This window comes from Pleuronectes platessa, chromosome 9 (assembly GCF_947347685.1).
Source record: "Pleuronectes platessa chromosome 9, fPlePla1.1, whole genome shotgun sequence".
NCBI classification, from domain to species: domain Eukaryota; kingdom Metazoa; phylum Chordata; class Actinopteri; order Pleuronectiformes; family Pleuronectidae; genus Pleuronectes; species Pleuronectes platessa.
Window position 1 is genome coordinate 13,736,940 of NC_070634.1, and position 27,369 is coordinate 13,764,308.

The 27,369-nt window shown below is 42.5% G+C and overlaps 1 protein-coding gene across 2 annotated transcripts in view; it reads right to left on the minus strand.

Annotated features, from left to right (window-relative positions):
* Positions 1-11,032: 11,032 nt before the first annotated feature.
* The window catches only part of tle5 (TLE family member 5, transcriptional modulator), a 39,422-nt gene continuing 23,085 nt past the window's right edge, over positions 11,033-27,369 (minus strand). The window contains exons 4-7 of one of the 2 annotated variants that reach the window (XM_053430335.1): positions 24,870-24,914; positions 15,832-15,894; positions 14,961-15,035; positions 11,033-13,510 (exon numbers count right to left, since the gene is read on the minus strand). In XM_053430335.1, coding sequence (XP_053286310.1) covers positions 13,286-13,510; positions 14,961-15,035; positions 15,832-15,894; positions 24,870-24,914 — 408 coding nt within the window. In that variant the 3' untranslated portion in view covers positions 11,033-13,285. Of the gene's footprint in view, positions 13,514-14,960; positions 15,036-15,831; positions 15,895-24,869; positions 24,915-27,369 lie in introns of both variants that reach the window. The other variant, XM_053430334.1, reaches the window with a different exon arrangement.

Below are 27,369 nucleotides of genomic sequence, written 5' to 3' on the forward strand. Positions count from 1 at the left end.
TTCATCCTGAGGGCGACATGAACGTTGATCCCACGTGTCGTGGAAAAAAACTAAATGTCAGCTTTGTGTTGCTGCTAGGAGAGAACTCAGGGAATCATCAGAATCATTAGGGTTCATCCTCTGAGCACCATGACTGTTTGTAGTGAATCTCAATGAGGTATTTCAGTCTGTACAAATTGTTACATCCACCAGCCGCCCGACTGACACAACGGCCTCTGTGCTAGTGTGGATAAGAACCAGCGTGGACAGACACAAATTGAAGGTTTGGGATGGCGACTGGAGAAGTTAACAGCGGGTAGCATATCGCAGATGACAGCTGAAAACACCTGTATCAACAAAGAATCAGCATTCCAGCAATTGAGCGAAGCTAACACTTTTCAGCCCGACAGCCATGTATTTATGAAGTCATACAAAAGACTGAATCGCTCTCACAGACAAGTGCTGCAGGGAAAAAATGATCGTTCAAAAGACACTGAAAATTGGAGTAAAAAAAGGTAAATCGCAGCAGTTCAGATCGAAAGTGTGACTTTCATTCATGAACAGGAGAAGAGTTGTATAATTAACAATATGAAAAACAAAGAAGACAAAAAACAATGTGCAAAGTTTGAATTCTGAGCTACATTTCAGTTTGAAATGATTCCTGAAACAGACGATTTAACAATTACCAGACTGTGTTTAGGAGGCTAACTACAAGCAGACCATTATCTTGTCATTTGGAACACGAGGACGGCTTTGAATGAAAGAAGTGGACAAAAGAAAGACGGAGGTAAAAGTTTAAATACGAGAGGCAGACAACGGAGATGTGGCTGAAGAGAAATCGAAGAAGAGAGTCGAAGTGAGACAGGGGAGGAGGAGTTTTTTGTTTTTTTTAAGGTATATAAGAGAAAAAGAAAATAAGCAGAGTGGATTTGATGGCGTGAGGAGGAAGCCAGGCCACTAATGTTGTAAGATAGCCCGAGGTGTTTTCATACTTGAGCTAGCGCTGATGGATGGAGGTCGTATACCGATGAATTAGTGATGAGGATCCGGATGAAAGTGCTTTCCAGAAACAACAGTGCCAACTCGACAGAACCGGGGCATATGGGGGATACAGGTAGGCCTGGGGAGCTGGGCTGGATTGACGAAGCAGACGGGCCCAGTCAACCAATGAACTGTTGACACATATCATACCTGTCAACATTACCTTAAGCATGATCACATCTTCACTGCACATAGAAGGTCATTCATGTGTAATCTGTATCTAACCCAAACCAAAACAAACGTGAGCCCTATTTGGCCAACATGCTAGCGCTCTAGTTAAGGTGATACCTGGAAGTGAACCTAAAGCGGCCCATGTGGTAAATGGTAAATATGGCCCAACCATGAAAAAAATAAAATTGTGCCACCTTTGGTTAACACACGGTCTTGCTAAGGCTTATTTAGCTCTCTGTGAGCCGGATGACAGTGTTCGGTGTCAGCTAAAACAATTCTGCTACATCTTTATCACAAATCATGTGCACATCATGTTCACAGATGAAGTCATCCAGTTTTATTCATGTTATGCTGCAGACGTTAATGCATAATTGTGATCCATAATGGAAAAAACAGCCATCTGTCTAACTGTCTAACTGTCTCACTGTCTCACTGTCTTACTGGATAACTGGCTAACTGGCTAACTGGCTAACTGACTAGCAGTGTTTGTTTTTCCTTCCTAACATGTCGTTTGCCCTAGAGGTCGAAGCAGGGAAGGTCAAAGCATAAAACGTGCTGTAGATATTAATTGGGAATTTTTCTGGGTTTGAACATTGTTGGAAACATTTTAGATAAGTCAACAAAAAATATGACATAGGTCTTTCTATTTCTTTATTCATAACAGGGGGAAAAAACGGCAAGAAAGACAGAAGCACGGCAAAATGCCAACAGTGAGGTCTGACAGAATCAATGATTGACTTGTGGAAGTGATTAAAACGTTGACATTGTTTTAGTCGACTTCAGCTCCACGATCAGCCCGTTACAAAGTCCAAATCGCACCAGTGATCCCTGGATTTTAATCTCCAGTTTAGGGCTGGGAACTGAGCTCTGCAGGGCCCCCGAGAAAATAAACACACTTCCCCTTCGCAGAGCCTGATCTGACCATCGATGACACAGCAGGAATAAAGTTATGGCAAGAAAAATAGAGAGAGTGACAGGAAGAGGAGTGTGAAGAAAATATATAATGTAATACATACTGTATGTACTCTTTAACTATCATCTGGTACTTTTTACAATATCCGATAACAATAACAATCTGCCCACGCTATTTGGTTAAGAACTTCTCAGTTGACATTTGTTATGTTTCCCAGAATATCAACAGAAGATTAGTGTCACTTTTTTTGTTATTAATTTATATCATAGACTGATTATAAAGATGGACGACATGACAGCTCCCCTAAAGTGATGTCAAAGATCTCCATCCCCACCTTGTGGCTGGCTGCAGTACATGTCATGTATATCAGGCCTCCTCCATGTTGGTGGATGGGACATGGACCAAACCACAAGTATATATTGAATACAATTTTCTCAAAGATGGTTTCTATCATCTTAGGTGCATTAAGTAATTAGATTCTTATCACACTGATGTTTGTTCAAGTGTTTAAGGTTTTAATTAGTTATTCAATGCGTTGGAAGATGGCGGAGTCCGGATATTTGAGCTTCATTTCTGAATAGTGGGAGGAAGTGGACATGTGTCGTCCATCTTCATACAGTCTATTATTTATAATAAGCTAAGTATATAAGTAAGTTTACCAAGTAAGAACTTTTACTCAAAATGTACTGAATTGTGTTTGTTATTACCAGGGCTGATGTCAGTGAAGTCTTCCTCCTCTGGGGTGGATTTTTCCTCATGTGATTATTGGATATTGGATTAGAATGATAGTCTTTTTCCACTGAGGTCATTGATTATTAACATCTGGTAAAACAACTTGACTTGTTGTCAGACTTCTGATCACTGCCACACAGGAAATATGTGAAATATCTGTTTTACCCAAAATACCCCAAAAGTCACATCCATGTATTACATACACACATGTCTTACCTGCATACATACATACATACATACATACATACATACATACATACTATTAAAGTTCTAATATCAGTGGATGATAAATGTCTGTATATAATATTTTGTCTTACCTTTTATTTACAGAGCCAAAGCTATCCATATGTGTTTTCAGACAAAACTCATGTACCTGAAATCTCAACATTACCTTAAAGGGGAAAATACACCAGGAGTTTGTTTTTGTATATATATACAGCTCACAGGGTTGTCGTCTGTAAATAAATTTAGTGTTTAATCATAAACTGTTGCATATAATCAGAGAACGAGTGGGAGTTACACATAAATGGGAAGGGAGGAGGAAGAAGATGAGGAGGAAAGGAAGGATAGAAGAAAAGAAAGAGAAGACTTGGTTTCTCTTCTGGCAGCAAGAGACGAAGGGGAGGAGGAGGAGGAGGAGGAGGAGGAGGAGGAGGAGGAGGAGGAGGAAGAGGAGGGGTAGGCAGGCTACAAATAGAGCTGGGGAGAGGAAGAGAGAGAGTGAGAGGGCAGAGAGAGAGAGAGGGGGAGAGAGAGAGGGAGAACGAGAGAGAAAGAGATGGGGGGGGGGGGTCCTGGTTGAATGAATTTGACTTTGAGGAATGGGAAGTGTGTGTGTGTGTGTGTTTGCGTTTGTATGTTTGTGTACACAGGCATATGTATACACGCCTATATGTGTGCATGTATGACTGCCTGTATGTGTTCAAGTTTCACCAATGAGGTTGTGTCTGTGTACATCTATGTTTGTGTTTATCACTAATACACAAATGTTTTTGCAAACGTGTGTGTCGGTGAAAATATTGTGTGAATGTTTGTACATATCTGTTGGACAGGCGACTATATAATGTTCCTAATGGTGTGTAATAGGCAATGTGTGTGTGTGTATGTGAGCGTGTGTGTGTGTGTGTGTGTGTGTGTGTGTGTGTGTGTGTGTGTGTGTGTGTGTGTGTGTGTATGTGAGCGTGTGTGTGTGTGTGTTTTAGGCGTGTTGTCACAGGGATTGGAAGTGACAGGCAGGAAGTATCAGAGGCAGCTGGGTAACAGCCCACTAACCACACAGGGGAGGGCTCTACACTGAACGACATTACCAGTGTGGGGCGAGAGACCATAGACATGCAGAGAGAGAGGGAGGGAGAGCGAAGGAGAGAGAGAGAGAGGAGGAAAAGAAACAAAAACATCACAGATGAATTGAATTGGAGGGAAAAATAGGACATGTGGGCTGAAGAGGAAATCTGTTTAGTTGTTATTAAAGTGAGAGAAAGAACTTCCCAACATCCATCCTGAGCTGTCGGAGGTTAAAGGAGCAGTTCAACGTTTAGAGAAGTGAGATTATTTGTCTCCTTTCTCCAGGTGATGTCAAAAGTGCAAGACAGCAGCCGTAAACTACACATACCGGCTCAATTGTTGTACAACGGGAGAAGTAGAGACGTGTCGTCCATCTTAACTGCAGTCCGCCTCCTGATGGTTCTCCATCTTTGTGCCGAACTCAACGACGCTACACTCAACGTGTCCTGGTGTTAATCTGTCAAAATGTCTCAAACTCTTTCTTCACATGTTTTACCCAAGGGTTCAGCAATAGAAGGGAGAAAGTGCGGATCATTTCATCAGGTAATGTTGTCCTTTAAAGAAAGTAGGAGCGAAAGACAGGAAAATGAAAATGGTAAGGCATCTGTTGAAAGAAGCAAAGTCAATGGAGGGTAGAAGGAGAGACTCGGGGACCGAACCAAGCGACGGAGGGAGACAGTGACTAATAGAGATTAGTCGAGAGCGGTTATGAGTCAAACGTGAAGGCGGGATGGGAGATGAGAGACGAACCTAAAAAAAGAGGAGTGAGAGAAATGGGGTGAGCTGATGAAGAGAATAGAAAATGAGCAAAGAGAAGAAGAGAGAGGAGGAGAGAAGAGGGAACAGAGAGAGGGAGAGAGAGTGAAATTAAAAAAAGATTAAAATATCAGAGAGAGGAAGAGGGAGATGAGGAAGGTCAGTGAAGGAGAGAGGACGACAAGCGAGGGCTGTATCTCAGATGACTCCATTAAAGTTTGAATAGGTCTCATCCCTCTCTCTGTTTACACACACACACACACACACACACAAATAAATATGTGCACACTTACACACACGCCCCAAAACGCACTGAGAATACTGTGTGTGTGTGTGTGTGTGTGTGTGTGTGTGTGTGTGTGTGTGTGTGTGTGTGTGTGTGTGTGTGTGTGTAACAGTACAGAGAGAAGACAAGATTAGAAAAGCGGGCCAAGAGACAGTTTCCCATGGTGCATCTCTGGGAGCATCTGTATCAGACGAAGCTGTGTCGACTCCGACTGATCCTCCAGCTGAGGCCAGGAGAAAGGGAGACAGGGAGGGAGAGAGAGAGAGAGAGAGAGAGAGAGAGAGAGAGAGAGAGAGAGAGAGAGAGAGAGAGAGAGAGATGGGGGGTGAGAGAGAAAGAGAGAGCGAAATGGGGGAGAGGAAGAGAGACTGAGACAGCAGAAATGGGAAATCAAATTTGTTTATTCACTTTTTTCCCTCATTTTTGTGCCTGACACACATGCAGGGAGCGACAGAATGCAGAGGAGGAGAAGAACAAGAAGAGGGCGAATGGAGATAAATAGAGGAAGTCTTTGAAAGGAGAGAGGGGCAGACATTTATATGCAAGAGTCTCAAAGTGACAGGAACGAGTGAAACTGAGAGAAAAAGAGGATGAAGGAGAGTGATGGATAAGAGATGTAGATGGATGGAGGGAGGGATGGATGAAGGGACATGCGGCGGGTGGGAGAGGATGGAGAGGGACAGCCTCCTCTTTTCCCAGCGACGGATGAATAAACCGGCGCAGCGGGGGGCGGGGGTGGAGGAGCGGGATGGATGGAGAGAGAGAGAGAGAGAGAGAGGGAGAGAGAGAGAGAAAAGAAGAAGGAGGGATGGAGGAGGGGAGGTAATGAGAGATGGAGCACATCTCCGTAATCAAGCCATAAAGGAGAGGGGGAGCGAGGGAGCGAGGGAGAAAAGACGAGTGGGCTCTGAATGAGTCAATCATGATTAATCAAGACGCTTCTTGCTCTCTGTCGCTCGCTCCCTCTCTCTTTCTGTCTCCCTCAGACTCATCATAGTGTCTCTCTCTCACACACACACACACACACACACACACACACACACACACACACACACAGACACACACACAACACACCACACACACAGACAGACAGAGCTGTGTTCTCTGAACATTCATCATGTGTTTTTCACTCCAACACTTTCTTTAAATCTGTGGTTTCTAAACTATTCTGTGTTCGATGGTTTCATCGTCGGTCGTCTCACGATCATCACGTTTTGTAGAAAATGTCCAACACTGAAAACTGAAGCTTTGAACTTCCCAGTGAGGGAGAACAGAGCTGGAGCCGGCGAGGCCACAGGAGCGATGGGGATGCTGGTGGAGGGGAAGCAGGAGGAACAGAGTGAGAGGTGTGGAGCTAACGGTGCTTTGAATACATGCTGCTCTGAGAAATATATGAAATGTGAGTGTGGAGCTCTGGTTGTGACCTCATCACAGTGTTTATGGCCTTGGTGTGAAAATAAGATAAAGCTTTTTTTTACCGATGATTTCCTGTAGATTTATAAAAAATGAAGTCTGGAATAAACCCTCTCGTTTTGTTTCTGGATTTCTTCAATAGTTAAGTGACGTGTAGGATTGATCTCTGTAACCCAGATTCCCCAGGAGAACCTCCGGAGCGTTGAGGTGAGGAGGGGCTGTGTGAGCAGAGCAGGAGGATGAACGTGATGCAGAGATTCCAGCAAGTCCCAGTGTTTTTGTTTACAGCACATCAAACCCTGGCGTGTGCCCTTATCCATAAAAAGCTCCCAAGTGGAGTCGTCTCTCCAAGCTGACATGTTCATCAGCCTCTCCTGTGTGTATGACTCCTCTCAGTCCTCCCCAGTCAGTTGTGTTCTTCTAGTTTCATGTCTGAAACATCATCAACGCTCTGAAGGCTCTTGAGTTTCTCCTGGTGTGTTGTCACTTGGACATTTTGAACCAGGGTGCTGGCAGGAAAAGAGAAACGGACTCAGACATTTGATTTCTCCCATCCAGCCCTCAGGAAGGGGTCTGGAAAGTTCAAGTACCCGTCCTTCCATCAATGATGGATTACTATGTCATAAGAAAAACTCATTAAATAAAACATAGATAAAAACACAACACATAAACGATTATAGTAAAAAAACAGAGCCAACCAATCATCCATCTGTCTCTGATACATCTTTGGAGCACAAAGGATTCCCATGTCCCAGAATGAGCTGCGTTACTATAATTATTATCAGTTCACCTGTTGAAAGTGAGAAACACGTAGAATCATCATCAGTGTTTTTCCTTTAAATGAAACCAGATGTGATGATGGAACTTTATCTTCTTCCAGAGGCTCTAATGGGTTGAAAAGGAAAAAGAAGTGGATCAGAGAAAACCTACCTTTGCTGCTGCTGCTGCTTGTGTGTCACTGCTCGTGAGGGGAGAGCGAATCCTCAGACAGAAAGAGAAGAAATAGGGCACTTTCATATTTATTTAAGTGTCAGATCCAGAGCTGTCTGTAGGGAGCGGGAGGAGAGGAGGAGGAAGAGAGGAGGAGAGGAGGAGAGGAGGAGGGCTGCAACCAAAGGAGCTCTGAGGTTTCGCATGCTTTTCTCTTTCTCTTTTCTATCGCCAAACACACACAAAGACACAAACACACACACACACACACACAAAGGGGAAACAGGGAGAAAGGAGACAGACAGAGGAGGAAATTATGAAGAAAAGCAAAGACCTGCTGTCACTCACACTCACACAGACAAAACAACTGCATCAGTGTGTGTGTGTGCAACAACAAACTTATGTCTCAGAGCTAACACACAAATTAAGATTATAAACAGGTGCCAAACAAGTCGTGGCCCACATCATATGTGTGAACGTGCGTCAAACCTCCACCACACTACACCCACGCGCGCGCTCACGCACTGGGCCGTACCTGCTGCCATCACCTCACAGTGCAGGTGCTGCTAAACGTAAATCAACACTTCCTCCTGGTGGATGAGCTGTGAACTGCAGGGGCCCTCTGGCGGCAGGAAGTCATCCTTCCTGTTGATTAATTGTCAATTAGACAAAATCATTAAACTAAAGGATCTGAAATCGTTTCTTGAGCAAACGTTTTGGTCACCAAGTAAATCTTGTAAAAATCGGATTGTTTGACGTGTGAATTCAGTTTTATCTTGAGAAACCATCTGAGAATTGTTTAATCCAGATCACACAGGTTTCAGTCTGAATCGGTGCAGGGATGTTTGGATCTGTTATGTGTTGCATGTTCTATACGACCATTGTTAAAATTATTTTAAAGAATCTGCACACGTTTTACCACCAAAACATACTTTGTTATAAAATATGTAGTTTTACATAAGGCAATGTGCTCTATGGAAACTTTCCAGTCATTTTCATTAGGCAACAAAAAACAAATTTTTGCTGTTGTGCAGCAAGTAAAAGTAGAAGTAAAAACAAAGTGATTTTGGTTTCTTGCATATGGAAGTTCAGCAGCCACAGGAGGTTTACGAGGCAGGAAACTTTCTATGGGAACTATAACGGCTAAATTGTGTTTTGATTGAGTTTGTATCCTTTTACTGCACCTCAGCTAGAAACAGAGAACTTCTGTTATCACTTTTCAACTGTGACAGCTTAGAAAACTTACATCTAAAGTGATCCATCAATACAGTGATACCAATAATAAGAGAGTAAAGAATCTAAATTCTTATTATGTCTGTTGTTACAAAAAATCTGTATAAAGAGGTAAGACATGTAAATGCATCATAAAGTTAATATAAAATGAAATAGTGAAACGGGAAATAAAATGTCATTCATTTAGAGTACAAAATGTAACCAGAGTTCACTCAACAAAGATTTCAAGCAGAGTAAAAGAAGAAGCAGAACAGTTTCTTATGATTTGATTGACTTTATTTGTAAGGCACAAGAAGTCCTTCTTTACTGCAGAACATTTCATATTATTTATAGTAAATGTTTGTTGTACTTTTTTTTTTATAGTTTCTTTTTGTTGTAGTTGTTGTTTATTTGTTTAAATGAAGCTATGGTTCCAGACACAAAAACATTTTTTTTTTTTCCGCCAAAGTACACACTTTCAGGTTTTACATTATACACAAAATAAGTATTTAAAAAAGACCTTTACAAAGCTCAAAACGCTTACAATGCTTCACGCTATGGGGGCAAAAAGTTTGGGCTGGGGGGGGGGGTTTATGTGGTGCGGGAGTAAAGGGAGATGAGGAGGGATGGGTGGGGTGGGGGGGGATCAGAGAGGGGGGAAAGAGGTCAAAGGGCAAAAAAAGGTCAACGTACTGCAGATGTTTCCCCCCTGGTGTCACATCAGGTTTGTAACACAATAGCACAAGAATCATCAAGGACAGACAAGAGAGGATGCAGCCATATACACATAAAGCTTTCTATGTATAACTGTATACAGAGGCCAGCGCCTCCCACTACTTAACAAATACATAGATTCTCATTTCTATGTTTATAACGTCAGCTTTGTAACTCTGGTTCTAGTTCATTTCGAATAAAAAAAAGGAAAAGAAAACTGATTTAAAAAAAAAAAAAAACTGAAAGAAGACACCAAGTGCATTGATCACAGAAAAACCTGGAACAAACATTCTTTAAAAAAAAAAAAAAGTCTCCTCTAGACAGAAATCACTCAGTTCCCCCGCAGACATGCACTTATGTGTGGGTGTGTGTCACTTTGTCTACATGCTCTGCATATCACTACAACAAGTACAGTGTGTAGCTGGATACATACAGCATGTGGCTAGATGGGACGACGATGTGCCGCAAGCTTAAATTCACGAGCATGTAAGCGTTTGTAAGAACAGCGATGCATTTCATTCCTGTGGTTTATCACTGACGGCCGAACCTGTACAACGGTTTAGACACACACACACCTCGCTCACGTGCGCACACAAAGCTGCAGGATCATCCCACAGACACTTTCACACACACAAAGGGTTTCATTCTGAGATTCCTTTATATGGAGATGTTGGTTTTTTTGCTTCCTGAATTTCCACTGTGTCAAACTCGCACACAAATCAGCAGTTTTAAGATGACGTCAACAATAAAATGTGCTTCATCATTGTTTCCAGAGATTGTTTAAACATGTGTAAAGAGTTTGAGAATGAAACTCTTCATATCAATTCACTCACCCTTAAGCCATTAAAACAGAGGGGAGGCTGAGAAAGTGTGTGTGTATGTACGTATGTGTAAAACATGTCAAATCAACAATCATACAAACACAGGTCGTCACTAAGTCCGACCACCTCTGTGGACCGACAGTGTCACAAGTTCGATACCACTAAGGATTCCTCTGCTGGAAATATGTGTTAGTGAATTTCATCCTGCTTCAAACTTTTCAAACATGTGATGGCGCCATCTTGGCTCCTGGAGAGCTTCTTAAAGCCTTTAGACAGGTGCCCAAGCACACACGTGTTTCCACTCATGTTGCCTGATTAGACCTCCTCACGTGACTCTGTCTCTCAAGTCAGTGCACTCACATGTGGAACACGTAGCGTTGTCAAACATGGCCTTCGTGCACTGACTGGACATGGCGATCGAAAGGTTGGTCTTTCGGCAGAGTATCACCTGCTGACGGCTTTGTGCACACGACTAAAGTATGAATGAATGCCCCGTTTCACATGATGTGGAGATTACGCTCCGTCACACCACCAGTAGTTTTGTTGCACATGTTTTGCTGCCGTCATGTCGTCAGAGTTAAAGTTTTAGAAAGTGGGAAAGACTCTTTTTCCCTGAAAACTGATGTGTGTGACGTTTACCTTTAATACATCAGACTCATGCCTGAAAGCCAAACGCCTCGTGTCAACCAAAGCCCTTTTTAATTAAGCTGAAATGTAATGGAAAGAGTGGTATGTCGTCAATTCACAGTGTTTGTAACCTTCAAAGAGAACACGCAACTCTTCAGTCCTTCTGTTGTTTACTGAAAGCTTGACTTATAAACATGGGAATCAACAATTCGTTCCACTATCATGTGTAAATTCAACTTGCAATCATTTCAAAAGTACATAGACACTGTCTGAAATCACTCCCTCATTCACACAGATCAGGTGGTTTTTCTAGAGTGGTTCTCAAACTGGGGAGGTGGAGTTACAGTGTGTGAGGATGACCAGGGGAAAATGGATTCAACCCAATTGTATTTACATGGCGACAATTACCCTCATTTCACTAAAAACTACTCTGGAACTTTTTTGTTTCGTTTACTTTTGGACGAATGTTTAAGAGCAACTTCTCTATAGTGAGCACTGAATTCTGAAGTTGTGGGATATTTATTTAGTACTTTTAGGTTATTTTTGTTCTAAGTCAGACATTGAAGACATGACAGGAAGTGAGGGAAGAAGATGCCTCAAAGTTCACAAGCCGGGGACCTTGAAAACCTACTGTACGGCCTGTGTTTGGACCACTGGGCCACTGAGGGCACTATAATGTTTACAGTGGTGCAGCGGGTCCATGTAGACACTTTCAACTTCCCCCTGACGAGAGGTCTAATCAGACGAGGTAACATTATAAATGAAAACAGCAGGGTGGATGAGCAGGGTGGTGAGACTGACGGAGCCGAAGAAGCTTTCCGGGCTGCATCTGTCTGATATGAATTGTTAGATCTTGGAGACTTCAGTGGCGTATTAAGATGTTAAATCACCTGTGCAATGTCGTGCTAGTCAAATACGTGGCAGACCTGTGTGTTCAAGTGAATCCAAACGCACTGAGTGAATCTCAATGTACAGCGGGACAATGTTTCCATCTTAATGGGAGGACACAGATGTTTCTTAAAATAGACCAAAGGCTACTCCTCAAGATCTGGTTCATGACAGAGACTGGGACGGACCGCATGCAGAGTTTCGACGTCTCCAGTCTCGTCTCTGTTTATTAAGTTTGTACACTCAGCGAGGGTCAATAAGCCGTCCCCCTCGTGACACAGCCTGCTCTCTGTCCTGTCCTTGTTTTTAGCTCAAGCCTGAGCCCGTGAAGGACGCTTCTTCAAAGACACACGCTGCCCTCTGCTGTCAAACACACAGCATGCACGCTCTTTCCCTGCAAGTGTCTGCTCGAATATTAGTGCACGTTAAAGATGAAAGGGGCGGTGGGGGGGCGGTTGCATGAGTGGCATCTCGGTTATTTCTGTTGCCGCCTCTGCTCTCTTTAATGTCTGATTAAAAAAAAGTTGTCTTGTATTTAAGGTGCTGGGCGGATTGATCTGACGTACCTCACAGGGTCAGGCGAGGAGGATCGTAAATATGGGGGATTACTTACTACGGTGGGTTTGTTATCTGGACTGACAGCTCTCAGCACGAGGTTAGCTCTTACAAGGTGCTTTTCCTTTCTCCATATAAATTCAGGATTATACACAATCTCTATTTTTCTGGAGGGGTCTTATTAAAACAATTTTGGTCAGAATGTGACGGTAGCTGTAGGAAACAAAACAACAGGTTTATCGCTCCCTTTAGTTTGGGCATTAGGCAATTTTCAAACAATTCTCTGATCCATCAAATGTTAACTCAAGGCCGATTTTATGTTTTAATAAATGCATGCAATGTAAGCTGCCACACAAAAAAAGAAATCAACACTATTAAGCTATGTGAGACCTTATCTTAGGAAAGTGAGTTTTGTAGGAATGATGGGATGTGACAGTTTTTACAACTCGCCAAAGAATCCCTCTGTTTAACATTTAGCTTGTCTTAACACCTACAGGACTGCGTGTTCATTCCCATAGATCAGTCCTGTCTGACAGTGCTGTCCAAGCCCCCTCAGAGCAGGAGGTGTGGGGGGGGGGGGGGGGGGACAGGACAGGAATAGAGGGATGGTGGGGGGAAAAAAACTGAAACTAAACATGAGACAGAGCAACAGGACGGCAGGAAGCAACCGAAATAGAAAGTAGTCCTGATAAAAAAGAAAAAACATGGTAGAAACAAAGTTGTATTACATACAAAAAAGAGAGAGAGTTTGAAGAAAAGACACAGCATACAAGAAAGAGACACTGGTGTGATAGAGAGAAGGGAGGATAAAAAACATCCAGGTAAATGGTAAATGGTGAAGGGATTAAAGCCAATGATAGCTAAGGTCAGATAGAGGGAGACCAGGAGAGCGACTGTAGGCCAAGGGGGCTCAGATCTCTGGATTCAGGTCTCTGGTTAGAAACAGAGCTGAACTGGAAACATCTAATCAGACTTGTCTCCGTCCTCCTCGCGGTGGCTGTCGACTCCTTCGCGTGACGCTTTCTCCTCCTTGGCCAGCTGGGCTTGGGAGGCCAGCAGGGAGGAGAGGGAGAAGAGACCGGAGGAGGTGGTGACAGCGGGGAGGGATGGCTGGCTCAGGCCCAGAGGCAGGGGGGTCATGGGTAGGGCCAGGCCCTGGAGCTGTGACAGCTGGTGAGCCTGGAGCTGCTGCTGCATGGAAGACAACCAGACACAACTTAGGCACAGCCGGGCAGACACAGCACACAAATCACTTCAAAACACTGATACTGTAGGAAAATGCTAAGTCTGCAGTGCACGGAGCTCATATACATCACAACTGGGGTTTAATATATAATGCCTGAGGCAGAGCACTAAGAGTTCAAGCTGGGACAGATGGAATTCACGTCATAGTTAAAATACATACTCGGTAGCAAATGGAAAATCTGCAGCACTGTGTATTTATAACACCAAGAGAAAAGGAGTAAAAGTAAAAATCTAAAATTTAAACATAGGCTAATACACAAAAAAAACTCACTCACACTCTTTTCATTTTCATATACAGACAGCCATTGAATTTGAACCACTGTACTCACACTCTACATGGTGACACATCAGTGGGTTGATGTTTAACACAATCCTGAATAACTGCCTGAGTCTCCTAAGTCGAAACCTACAACCTACAGCTTAGCTTTACTCACAATGGAGCTCAAATGCTCTGTATCACAAGAAGGCAATGGCAACAATGTGAAAATGGATATAACTGGATTCTCTCAGTTCTATGTGAACCTGTATCCTCTGTATCTAAAGCAACAGACGGGAAGAAAATGGCGAGGCAACTGTGTGAATCATGAATCATAATGACAGAGAAGTCAGGCTAGCAAACACTAGACTCATAGTAAAATGATGGAGTAGATAGCCTAGCTAAGGCTAAACCTCTAGTAAAATTATGGAGTAGCTAAGGCTAGCTAGCGTAAGGCAGATAATGATTAAGTAAGTGTAGCTGGCTAATACTACAGCCACTATGATGAAGCATTGGATCTATAGCTGTAGAATTGAAATGGTCTGATTGAGCATTTTTTAACTCCAAACTAAAGCTGCAACTCTTACCGGTTTACTAGATTTGTTTAGATTTGAAATGCCAAATCATGCACAGTCCCAGTCTGTATTTTGTGAAGATGTAATGTATTTTAATCTAATGTAATGTAAATTCTGTATTTATAACAAACGTTTAATTGTTTTGTGAGGACATAGCTCTGGGCTTCACGAAATGATTGCCTCATTTTTGTTTATTTTCTGGTATTTTAGAGACAAAACTATTAAAAAATAATGGTTATAATTATTTCCACTCATAAATAAATCCACTCAAAGTAAGATCTTATAATCAGGACCATTCAGCCTGAGCTGTAGGCTCTTTGAATCTTCCTTTTCTTACCATCAAAGAAGTAAAGTTACAGTACTACGTCATCTCAAAATTGCCAACATATACATTAACAACTACATCAATGCTAACAGATTAAATTTCCCCACTCATTCAGCTCATAAACAATTATTCATTAAATGAACGTCATCAAAGCAAAACATTTAGTTGATTCTAATCGCTAATAATTGTGCTTCTCTAGCCATCACAAGACCCTCTGGCAGGGCTGGAAAATCGTACCCTTATGATGGAGTTCATCTCTGGAGGGGTGACCTGCTTGGCCCTCTCTATGGCTGCCAGAACCTGCTGCTGGTGCTGGAGGCAGAAGAGTGGGTTGGGGGTGTTAAAGACGAGAGGAGGAAAGTGAGGGAGACAATAAACGTGAGGCAGAAACAAGGGGAGGAGGGTTTGTGGGGAGGGGGTTTGAGAGGTGAAAAGGTTAGATCAATATCAATAGTTGCAACAGAGACCCGACAACCCTCGCTGGTGATGCAACCCCCCCACCCCCAATGCCATTCATCTAGTCACTCACATGCACGCACACACGCACACACAAAGGCCCTGTGAGACACTGGTGAATGGATGGTCGGCTGGTGTGCTGTAATGGGTGGAGGTCAAACCCCGGTTGGGCAGATAAGAGCATGGCTTATCTGAATCACACAACCATTTATTTCACTGACACACACACACACATGCATGTATAAAGGAAAAGAGGAGTGGGATGGAGGAGGCTGCACAGGGAGGGAGGGTAGTGAAGGAGAATGTCAAAAAGGAAGGGGGGGAAGGGAGGACAGGGGGAAGGGAGGCAGATTGAATATGGCAAAAAGTCAAGGTGGGGGAGGGAGGAATAATAGTGAAAGCGGGGTGGAAAGGAACACAGGAAGTGCTTGATGATGAATGACGGGAGGAGAGAAGAGGAGGGGAGAGGAGGGGAAGGAGGGAAGCGGAGCGAGGGGTCACAGAGGTGGAAAGGTAATGAGGCGGGAATGAGGGTGATCTCATTCCACGATGTGAGAAATAGGGCCGAGGGTCAGGGATCAGTGACGTCTTTGTGTCAGTGTGTGTGTGTGTGTCTGTGTGTGTGTGTGCGCGCCACAGTGTGTGTACTTACCTCCTGAGACAGGTAGGGGAGGACTTGTGCACAGATCCCATTCAATCTCTTCACTATCTCAGCCTGTGGAGAGAGACTTAATTAGTTAAATGATAATATTGGCACCATTCAAAATGGTTTATTTTCAACATATCAGACCACGACTTTTGAAGACCATTTATTCCGTCATTAAATATTAGTCACAAATTAAAAAAGTGTCTCTTCTAAGGCTACATCTACATTAATACATTTTCATTATAAAACTAAAACGATCGCTGTCCACCAAGCGTTTTAGCTCCATATCACTAACAGTTCCCTGCCTATAAGAAAATACATCAAAATACAAATCACGTGACCATTCATGTATAGACTGGGTCGAATGCCGGTGTAAACAGGAAATGGATTGTCTATTGTGCAGATAGTTGCTTAGTTACAGAAAACAGGAAAGAAAAATTGTGGGAAAAAAAAGAGCATAGATTTCTTCTTTGCAACCGACAACAAGGTGGAACTGTCACACAAGTGACAGAAAGTGTTAACAACAGTTTGCCTTCACAGCGGGTGGTTGAGTCGTGACTTATGACAACCAATCAGGCGACTGCATCACGGTTTCTAAACGTCTCAGTTTTGCTTGTCTGTACAACACAGCCTTTGAGATTTTAAACTTAAAAAAGGGCAAGCAGCTTCTCAGTTTTGGGTGCTTGGAAACTCTGGAGTAGTGATATGACAGTGATGTGTCATAGTAAATCATGTGACTGTTGGTGACTATTTTAAGAAGCAGATGAACTTGACCACATTTTTTTCCTATGTATGTTTACAGCACCAGCTTGGTGTATGAATTACTGAATCAAAATAAAATAGAGTCCCCATGTTTGTAATGATGAAGGAGCATCATCCAGTGAGGTGGTGCTGCTCATCAATATGTTTTTCCAGCCCATACAAACCTTTAATGGTGCTGTTGGACTGAAATCCACCTGGCAACATTTATAAAGTGTGGCCAACAGCAGAGGGGACATGAAATAGTGCAGGCAGGCCTGGAAACATAAACTGCACAAGCTATCACCAACTCTCTGCAGCCAATTCACAACCAGAAGCACACGTGTCTCGCTCTGTTCTACACGGGAAATTAATGGGAAGCAAATTTTTGTGTGATTGCGCCGTCCGTCCACCTACACAGGACTTCTCACTTGAGAGGCCTCATTAGGTCTGGTTAAGACCGTGTGGGAAAGTACAAACTGTGACTGATTGACAGCTCCCTCGCTCTTCTTGTTCATTCGCTGCACATGTTAGGTCCAGGGGACTTGTGTCATTATCGCTGACTGTGCTTCATCTGGCTGTGTCGGGGAGCTGCTTGTGATTTGGGAGCATGAAAGGTAAAAATTGCTTCAATGGAACGCAGGCAACAAATGAGGTGCCAGATAAGAAGTGGGGAGTCTTAATTTCATCTTTTCACTGCCTTTAAGCATTGGCAGACATCAGAGAACATATTTGTACACAATGATGTATGTATGTTGTATGTATGTATTTTCAAAGACAATTTTGCTTAATGTCATATTTTGATAGGTATCGCACAAAATTTTTGATATTCAGTATATACTGTAGGTGGCAGTTTATGTACCAAATGGTAACCACCTTTCTTGCCCTAACCAACAATGTTCCATGAGGCCTTTTATTTTTTATTTGGCTGCTCCAGTTTCAGGGTCTTGGGTTGAGTAATTCAAGCAGAGCCTGTTGCTCACTGGTAAAAATCTGTGGATATGAGAATTGGATTCTCCAGAAAACCACCACAACCTGCACCTCTGCTTCTTGGGGTACATGCAGTCCCACTCGACCTCCACCAAATACAGTTCCAAGGTTGTCACCTGGACTCAAACCTCAACAAGGAAACTCTTGTTGAACCGGCAGTGAGGACAGCATCTAAATGTTTCCACTCTCTGAAGGTTTAAATCAGACAGAGCCTATCCTGTGAGGACTGTGTTTCCACCTTTACTGCTGTAAGGCCATTGCTGCAGTATGGCAGAGTGCAACAAAAGCCAGTAGGTGCAAAAAAAGGTCCCGCAGGACATTTTCCAGTGGTCGCTCCACACCAGCACAACTCCCATCTCTCCAGAGCAGGAGTGAACATGCTGCTCCCACAGACAAGAGCAGATAATCCAAATCCACTACAACAGAGCCGCACAAATTTCACACACATCCAGTGCAGAACAAACAGGCTGAGAGCAGCAACTCTGCCTGCAGCTGTCAGACCGAACAACACAGCACTGAGAGGAACAAAAGATGGAGAGTCTGGAGTTTGTTTTTATGGCTTATGTGTATGATGAGTATAAATGTATGGGTATGTGTTAAAGTAGACATGTATAGTTCATAACCATAAGACATTTTCAGACACGACCTGCGGGTAAAATCCAGTGAATTGGCTACGGAGTTTACCCAGTTTGCCTTTCACACATGTGCAACACAGCAGGATGTTCTTTGCACAGACGCGTTCACAACATCAAATCCTCTGCAATATTCTGACGAGAAGATTGAGTTTTCTTTTCATTTATGCGTCTGCCGTGTGTTAGAAGCGTCATCAACCACCCACTCGCTCGCTGTGAATCCAGCGGGGAATTCCCTGCTGTGTTCACACATCGGATTCTCCTGGATTTCTCTCGACTTTATACTTGGAGGCCTCGTGAGAAAGTCAGCAGGAACTGCGGAGCGTCTCACTGGAACATTTAAGTTCACAAATGCACCTCATCCAGAGAGTATCTGCAGAGTTCAGTGCATGTCTGAAAGCAACCATATAAAGATATATATTTATTGTATGAATGTAAATTCGGTTTATATTCAGTTCATCATTTTGAGCATGAATGTTATAAACTCCACCTTATGTCATGGGTCTGCCATCTAAGTCAAACCAAATCCATTTTGTTTGTGTAGCGCAAAATCATAATAGAAGTTACAGGACTTTTCATGTAGAACAGGTCTAAGCAGTACTCTTTATAATACTATTTACACGGACCCAACCATTCCGACCATGAGCGAGGACCTGGTGACAAAAGCAAGGAGAACGTTTTAAAAGGCAGACACTAGGAGAAGGAGAGAGAAGGCAACACTGCCTGGACGTTTATGGGCTTGAGTGAGCAAACAAACTGTTACAACCGAAGCAGATGTGGTTTTCAGAAAGTTTGTAAAAATCTGGTCAGCAGGACAACATGGACTGTACTTTATAAACCAGGTATAAATAATTCATTGAAACTGAGGCCGACCCGTTGGTGGTTTATGATAACAGCTACACAGACTGAAATAATAAAAGAATAAGGCACGAACTGAGAGTGACGTTTGAAAGGTGAGTTTTGAGTTTAAATTCACAGGCTTCGACTGAGTGAGACAGTCCGATGTCAGCAGGCAGGTTAGTCCAGAGGAAAGGGGGGGGCGATAGGAAAAGACCCTGCAGCCAGCAGACTTCTTTTTAACTCTGGGCACAGACAGGAACCTTTTGTTCTCAGAAGAGCAGAGGATGAGATATAATATCTGGTTTAAGGAGATCAGACAGGTATGAAGGGGAAAGCTCATTCAGTACTTTGTACATCATAAAAATAATCTAAAAATGGGCCAGTGAGGGGAAGATAAAAGTTTTTGCAATCATAGAGTGTATCTACAGATGGACGACATAACTGTTCCTCAAAGTGATATATATCATCTCGCACACTGCCCCTGATGGATAGATGCAGTATAGGTCACAAACTCCTCCAGGTTATTTGAGGAGTCCACATCAAATACATTGATTGATTAGGAAAAAAATGGAATTCAGTAGTTTATGTAGGAGGGGAAAAATCGGTCCTGACAATGTCTTTAATGAGCTGAACAACTGCACATGACTGCTGGGACACTTAAATGCAACAGAGCCATTACTTATGTTTTAAACCTTTGTATTTTCTACTGTTACAAGTAAAATATCTGCTGTGAAAATGGCATATTGATCACGGTATGTAGTTCCTACTTTGGTCTCATCATGTGATACCCAGCGTACAGAGACAATACTTAAGATTAAGATTAAGATGCATTTATTTGTCCCAAACACATGCACTGACACACTCATGCAGGTAGGGAAATTTAACCTCTGCTTTTGACCCATCTGGTGCAGGACACACAGAGCAGTGAGCGACCATGTACCGCGCCCGGGGAGCAGATGTTGGGGGAGTAAGGTGCTTTGCTCAGGGGCACTAGACAGGGTAGGGAGAATCCTCTTGGATTTTTGGACAGATCAATCCAGGTTCGTCTTTTTGTTGTTTCTCCGTGGAGTCGAACCAGAGACGAACCAGAGACCTTTTCTGTATCACTGCTGGTTTTGATCATTTTCATTACTTTGTTGTCTCTGGTCAGGTTTTAAAATGGCAACTTAAAATATAAATACAGACTACTATTCAGACAGGTACAATGCATAATATCAAGTAACAACACAACGTATGAGACAAAGCTCATCAAGTAAACAGCAACCAAGACAAATTGCATTATGTCTGACTATAAATAAGCCAATGATTCAGCTGACCAGTAAAAGAACGATAAGTCTTTTCTTATTTGTTGTCATGAAAATATAAAGAACCTGACTTTTCCTTTAAATCCTCATTAAATGTAAATGATCGTTCAGCGATTCCAAACACAATCTCATTAGTGTGGGAAACATCTGCTATGACCTTCCCAAACTGGGGCACACATCTTGTATTATACACACAAACACACACATATCAGCCATATCAGAATCCCTTTATCACCTCATTAATTAAGTTGCTTGTACTTCATACTCTCTCAAAACTCTTGGATGCACCCCCCCACACACACAATCCCGCGCACAAATTAACAATCACCCAAGGAGGCACACACATACCCTTTCCTCTTTCTCATCATGCACACTCCCCATCTTTCTCCGAGCAGGTCTATTATCACATTTGGTTGGTAATCATCCAATCCGTCTGAGATATGCAAAGCAGCAGTAATTGTGTTAGAGCCTAATTTGTGGCACGATGAGGAGAGAGGGGCCCTCCGAACAGTCATTAGGCATGCAGAGCACAGCTCCCCATCAAGCGCCTCACTCCTATCCGCTCATCATTACACGTACACACTCCCTGATATCTCTGAAATGTCTCACTAAAATGTCTCGGTGGGACTCGTTCCGTGCTAACTATGACTCTTCGTCTTTTTTACTGCCCTTTATGCTGTCGATCTCCTCATACCGACTCTGTGTCTGTCTCCTCTTTATCACCTTCCTCTCAGTCTTTCTCTCCGAATGCTTCCCTCTCTCTTTTGTCCTCGCGTTACATTTTTCTCTGCTTCTTTTTAGCCTTCCTCAAGTGCTACTGCTACTAACAGAATGTGAACAATATGTGTGTGTGTGTGTGCGTGCGTGCGTGCGTGTGTGAGAATCCACCCTAGATAATATAAAACTGAGGCAGGAGACTTGACATAGATCATTGGCTAGTAGCAGATTAAATTCATTGATCATGGACATGTATTTTTGTCTATTTAGTTATAGATTTATAGTTCTGAAAATGGAGGTTTAAATAGGAAAGCATGCACTATGACAGAAATGTGTTTGAGTTGATTTAAAATGTGTTTCAGGGAAGCATGAGAGGCAGCCTAAACAAGCCTAACATTTCACAGACTTCCTTTTGGTTTTGTTCCTGTTTGAGCTTTACTGTCTAAGTGTTGTGCATTTTTCCTGCTATGAATACACCAGGACCTATTACTTGTTGAGGTTGTATGTCACGCTTCATGAAAGCTACATTTTAATTTGGGCCATCACATCTACATCATCTGTACTGACATAACCTGATATACAGTCGTGGAAATGAATCGAGCACATTATTCAAGTCCTGGTCTTAAAAATGTTTTGCTGCACTTGTACTTACCAGCATTTATTTATTATACAGGAAAGCATTCAAAGTTACATTATGGTTACATTTTATGTGAACTTAACTTAACTTAACTTAATCACATTTCAGAAAGAAATACTGAACTTATAACTTAACTACAATAGTGTGGCAGCTACAAGAATAAATATTTTACATTCAAAAGAAATGTGAGCTATCAGGTCCAAGTCAACAAAGAGCAATCTCAATGCTGCTTACACGTTCAGACATCAGTTAATATTATAACGAATATGTTTACTTTTGTAATAATGTATATAGATCTGCTATGTGCTGTACTGTATGTGCATTGATGTCTCCTGGAACAGATAATTTACATTATGAAATAATGTAGCAGTACAGTAACGGGATCATATTCAGAGATTCCGTTACATTTGCAAAGACCCTCTACACTGTTACACACCGATGCTGTTCCAGCTCTGTCAATTAGTCCACTGCCGTCACGAGGGCAGAACAACAATAGATCCACGTTCTTTATTTGTACAAAACAGCGAGCTGGAATAAAGGTACAACATTTCCGCATCGAACAGGCTGTGTACAAGGGGCTATAATGAAAGCCCCTTCACTCTCAGCTACACAATCTAACTATAGATAAAATAGTATGTTGTCATGTAGGACACACATGTTCAGGGGGAAAACACGATGCAAGGCCGGACAATAGGGCCCAGCAGTAACACAGCTCCATTCCACATATTCCCAGTTAAATTCACAACTCAACCTTGCTTCTCCTTGCCGAGACAAAACATAGAGTAACAGAGAGAAGCGAACACAGAGAGAGGGAGTGAGAAGACAGAGCAGAGAGGAATTTTTTGAATTGAGTAGGACAGAGTGATCAAGAGGGAGCAATTGAATGTGTGAGAGTGCGAGCGAGAAAGAAAGAGAGGGAAATAGAGACAGAGGTTGAAAAAGGAGGAGGAGGAGGAGCAGAGGAGGAGGGGGTGGTTGGCTCGGCACAATAGGCCTAGACATGAATGCTCCTCGACACTCGTTTCTACACATCCCCTTCAATTTCAACTCTCTAATGGAACTAGCGACTCTCCACACCCACTCACATTGTGTGCGCACACACACACACACACACACACACACACACACACACACACACACACACACACACACACACACACACACACACACACACACACACACACACACACACACACACACACACACACACACACACACACACACACACACACACACACACACACACACACACACACACACACACGTGTGTGTGTCATGAGTGGTTGTGTGTGCCAGTAATGAGCCACAGAAACACACACACACACACACACACACACACACACACACAAGCATATACTCTAATAGAGATAAGCAAATTCTCAAAAACACACATGTATGAAACAGCTCACACACCCACGCACACACACTTTGAATTTCTTCCCTGTCAGATAAAGGAAACGGGGTGTAATGAATGGCACGCATATGGCTTAGTGTGTGTGTGTGCCCTGCATGCACCACAGTGCCTGTGCGATGCCTCCTACCTAGAGTTTGTGGCGGTGCATATATGTGAAGGTCTTTAAATCATGGAAGCTGCGAACTGTGTGTGTGTGTATGTGTTTGTTTCCATTTGTCAAAACCCACTCGGTTCCTCCAATATGGCTGTCAGCATGCGCCGTCAATCATAAGACAGTGTGTGTGTGTGTGTGTGTGTGTGTGTGGACCGCAGCTCCAGACGAGGTCACAGATAAGGGCTGGCCCTTCGGAGGCCCATCGCTCTCTCCCTCCTACAGACTGAGCATAAATTACTCCCCCCGCTGATGTATGGGCCCCCGATTGGGTGAAGTCCTTTACTCTCCTGTTTCAAATGCAGTGTATTGGGCAATAATAATAGATTTTTTGCAAATAAAAGAAAAATACTATTCCGTTAATGAATGTTTCTGACACCAACTACCACACTCTAACGACTGTGCCGGCAAAACTTCAATTGACCAAAAATGGACCACCTTAAACACATTCTGAGACTTACAGGCAACAGCAAAAACAGCTAGACCCCATGGCACTTGCATTTTACACACAGCCTCAGGTGACATCATTCAAACGTCTCCGAACACGGAGATTATCTTGGCAATTCACACCTGCCAATCAGTGAGCTGCAGGTGTGCAGAGGGGGAAATGGGTTTGGGAATGCACAGCTGTGCCTGCACTGACGGAACAACAAGGAGCGAGGAGCTATTTTGTATGTTCCACGTTCTGGAAGTAAAAGTTTAATCCTGCATAGATCAGGTTAGAGGATCGGCAGCTGGAGCACCTCTGGGGTTTCGACGGCCATCAAGATCTCCCTATTGAATCATCAGCACGGCTGAAAAACAAGTGTGGTAACGGAACGCGACGAAGGATCGGTCGTCTTGAAACGTCATCCTTCAACAAGGTTTCTAAACGATGCTGTCAGCACCACTAATGGCGAGCTGACGTTAAGAAGCTCACGGTGATTTCTGTGCAGCACATCAAAATGAATACTGTCTAACACACACCTGGTAGGCCGGTGCATAAGAAAATGAAGGTCAGGAAAAGATGGTTGTGAATTCATTCTCAGAGTTTTGTGAAAAACAATTTGAGACTCTTCTTCGGCTTCTCCATGGCAACAATGTCATGGGAACTGTAGTATTTCGCTGTTTGCCCAGTGTAAATAATATTCCTGAATATCACCCTGATGTGTAAAAAACATTCAGATCATTTTCCATTAACCTGCAGCTCTTTTTAAGTTTTTAGAAGCTTCATCTTGTGAACCAGCTTTGAGCTTGAAGACTTAACTTGCTGCAAATACACTGCAGACAGAATCTTTTATCAGGCTGCTGCAGGGAAATATTGAAATAAATATATAAACAAGGACCTTTTATTTTAGGAAATATTTCACAGCCTACACTGGTACACAGTAACACAGCAGAACGGCCTTTACCAACTATAGTAACATTTAACACACTGACACAAGGATTGTTAATGTTTCGGGCCTATAGCTACATCAACATGCACAAAAGTTTGAACCCAGGCTTCATAAGCAAAGGAATTCTTCCTCTAGTTCCACTATTTACAGCAAAATCAATATGCTATTCATGAACACACAACTGTTTTATGTGTTATGCTGTGAGAATTAATGAGTTTCCCTTAAGGAATAAATGGAAGACTCACCTGTTTGTGCATCTCAATATTGAGCCCATAGGACATCTCGTAGTACTGGAAAGAAAAAGACAAAACATAAAGAGAAAAATGTTAAAATAATAATACAATGAAGCTTAAATCTAGGAATTAAATGTATAATGAATTCATGAATATATAGACGACTCTCAAAGACCGCAAAGACTCTAAGATCTCAGATATTGACTCTCTAATCATAGTTTCATTCAGAACCACCTGCACCCACAAAGAGAAGCTAGAAATAGGAAAAACGAACAATGTGTGTGTGTGTGTGTGTGTGTGTGTGTGTGTGTGTGTGTGTGTGTGTGTGTGTGTGTGTGTATGTTCAGTGTTAATGAGAGGGCCACCCTCTAGGCGTCAACCCTGTTAATCACCCACTCTATCTGCAGGGGGACTGGCTCTGTCACTGGAAAACAAACAGCACAAAGATCGCTCACACACAAACGTCCATGCGTGCACAAACACACACTCTGCTTGATCTCACACTGGCACTTTCTCATTTGTGAATGCACGTGTACACACACACGCACACACTCTTTTCTGTAGCGGCCCACGCGGAAGCTCCCTAAAGTAATTACAGCACTGGGAAAATGGAGGTGCTACCGCTGGCCGGGGGAGTGGGGCAACCCGATATGCTATTAGAGAGCTGGTGGTGGTGGTGGTGGGGTGTCTGGGTTGTTGTGGGGATACAAGGCTGGGCCTGCTTCTGATGGAGTGGAAGTGCGATTAAAAGTGTGCAAGTGTACATGAATAGTGTGTGTGTGTGTGTGTGTGTGTGTGTGTGTGTAAGAGAGTATGAGAAAGCAAGTGAAGTAGGAGCAATATTACCTTCATGGTTCAATCTCATAGCAACAATTTCAGTTTAACCAGAAGAGGGTTTGAAAGTGAAGATAATAATTTTGTTCTTTTGGGGAAAAGATAAATTGCCCCTCTTTCACAGACTGATTACAACAGGAGTAAAACCTGAATTATGCTGCTGTGTCGACGAAGAACTGTCACATTCTGAACAAATGGAAAAAAAACATGTTCGCTCTAATGAATTCAAAAGCAGAGAACATATGTCCCTGGTATGAAATCCATACCAGGGATAGTTTGTGCTGCTGCATCACTCGCATGTCAGTTGTCATTGTCACTATGCAGAAGTCAGCAAACACACTCACTTTTACCTGTGATCTTTGAATCTTTGTTTTGGCTGCAACTAACAATTATTTTTACTGATTAATCTGCCTATTCTTACTATTTTCTGAAAATTTCAAAATGTTAAGAAAAAAAGTGAAAATTCTTGGCTACAATTTTTTTTCCAAAGCCCAGGGTGATATACAACAAAATAAAATTACTTTAAGGCTGAATCAGTTGCGAAAATCAATGTAGCCTACAACATAACCTTAGGTGCACACCCCCAGAAAAGTAACTTCCCATCAGTGTGTTTCCTAGCATTTCTTGCCCAAACACTAAACATTGGCCAGTTTACTGAGAAGAAGATAAGGCATGCAATGTGTAAACATGATAAAGTGAATTTTTCTTTCGGCAGAGGATTACTGATCAGATGTTTATAAGTTCACACATTTATAGGTAAGTTTGAATCTTGAATATATTGTTTGTTCTGGTCATTTGCAATGAGTTAGTTCAATGTGAGCCTGTACCTCCTCTGCATCTCCTTAAAAATGTCATCACAACTACTGGACTTCGACATGCTTCCAGTGCCAGTAATGTTGGCCAGGGTAAAATAACAAAGAGTTGAGTTGATGAAAAAGCTATGTAATACTCTACTGCTCAGTAATTCTGGAAACATGTGCAGTTAGTCATTTCTAGGAATGTGAATGATGAGGCTTATACAACACACACATGATGAGGTGGCGCTACAACATTTTAGGGATTAAATCCTACAAAGATTGACGGAGAGAACTTCTCTTTAACCTTTAAAATTCTCCCTGCAGTTTAATGCCTCAGTCTGCTTTCTTTCAGTGTTTTTATGGAGCCGTTAGAACATAGGGAGAACTGCAAACAAAGCAGTGTTATTAAAAAGAGAAAAGAAACACAAAGGCTTTGTTAAAAAATGTTTGCGGGGGACAGAAACAAACTAGTTGCCAGGCGAAGTGCACTGTACTGGGCTGTACCTGAATTCAAATAGCAAACACTAATAAAGACGCTAATGACAACCCTCAATTTTCCTTTCTTTTCTTTGTGATGATATTATCAGCCTGGCGGCTAACAAACATCCTGCTGGACATTTACCCAGCCATCAAAGAAATCATGTAAACTGGGGTAATTGAGGAATTGTTTTTGTTGCAAACCATGTAAACGTGTAATTCAGCTTTAACCCTAATCGAGATCAATTACAGTAACGACAATAGAAAATATATTTATGAATTTCAGAGGGTAACTCGTCTTAAACTAGATGTTTTTGCATTTAAAATAATTGAGCCATCATTTATTCTAGTACGTTTTGTGTCAATATGTCGGGCTGTGACTGAAATTATCTCTGCAAGATATA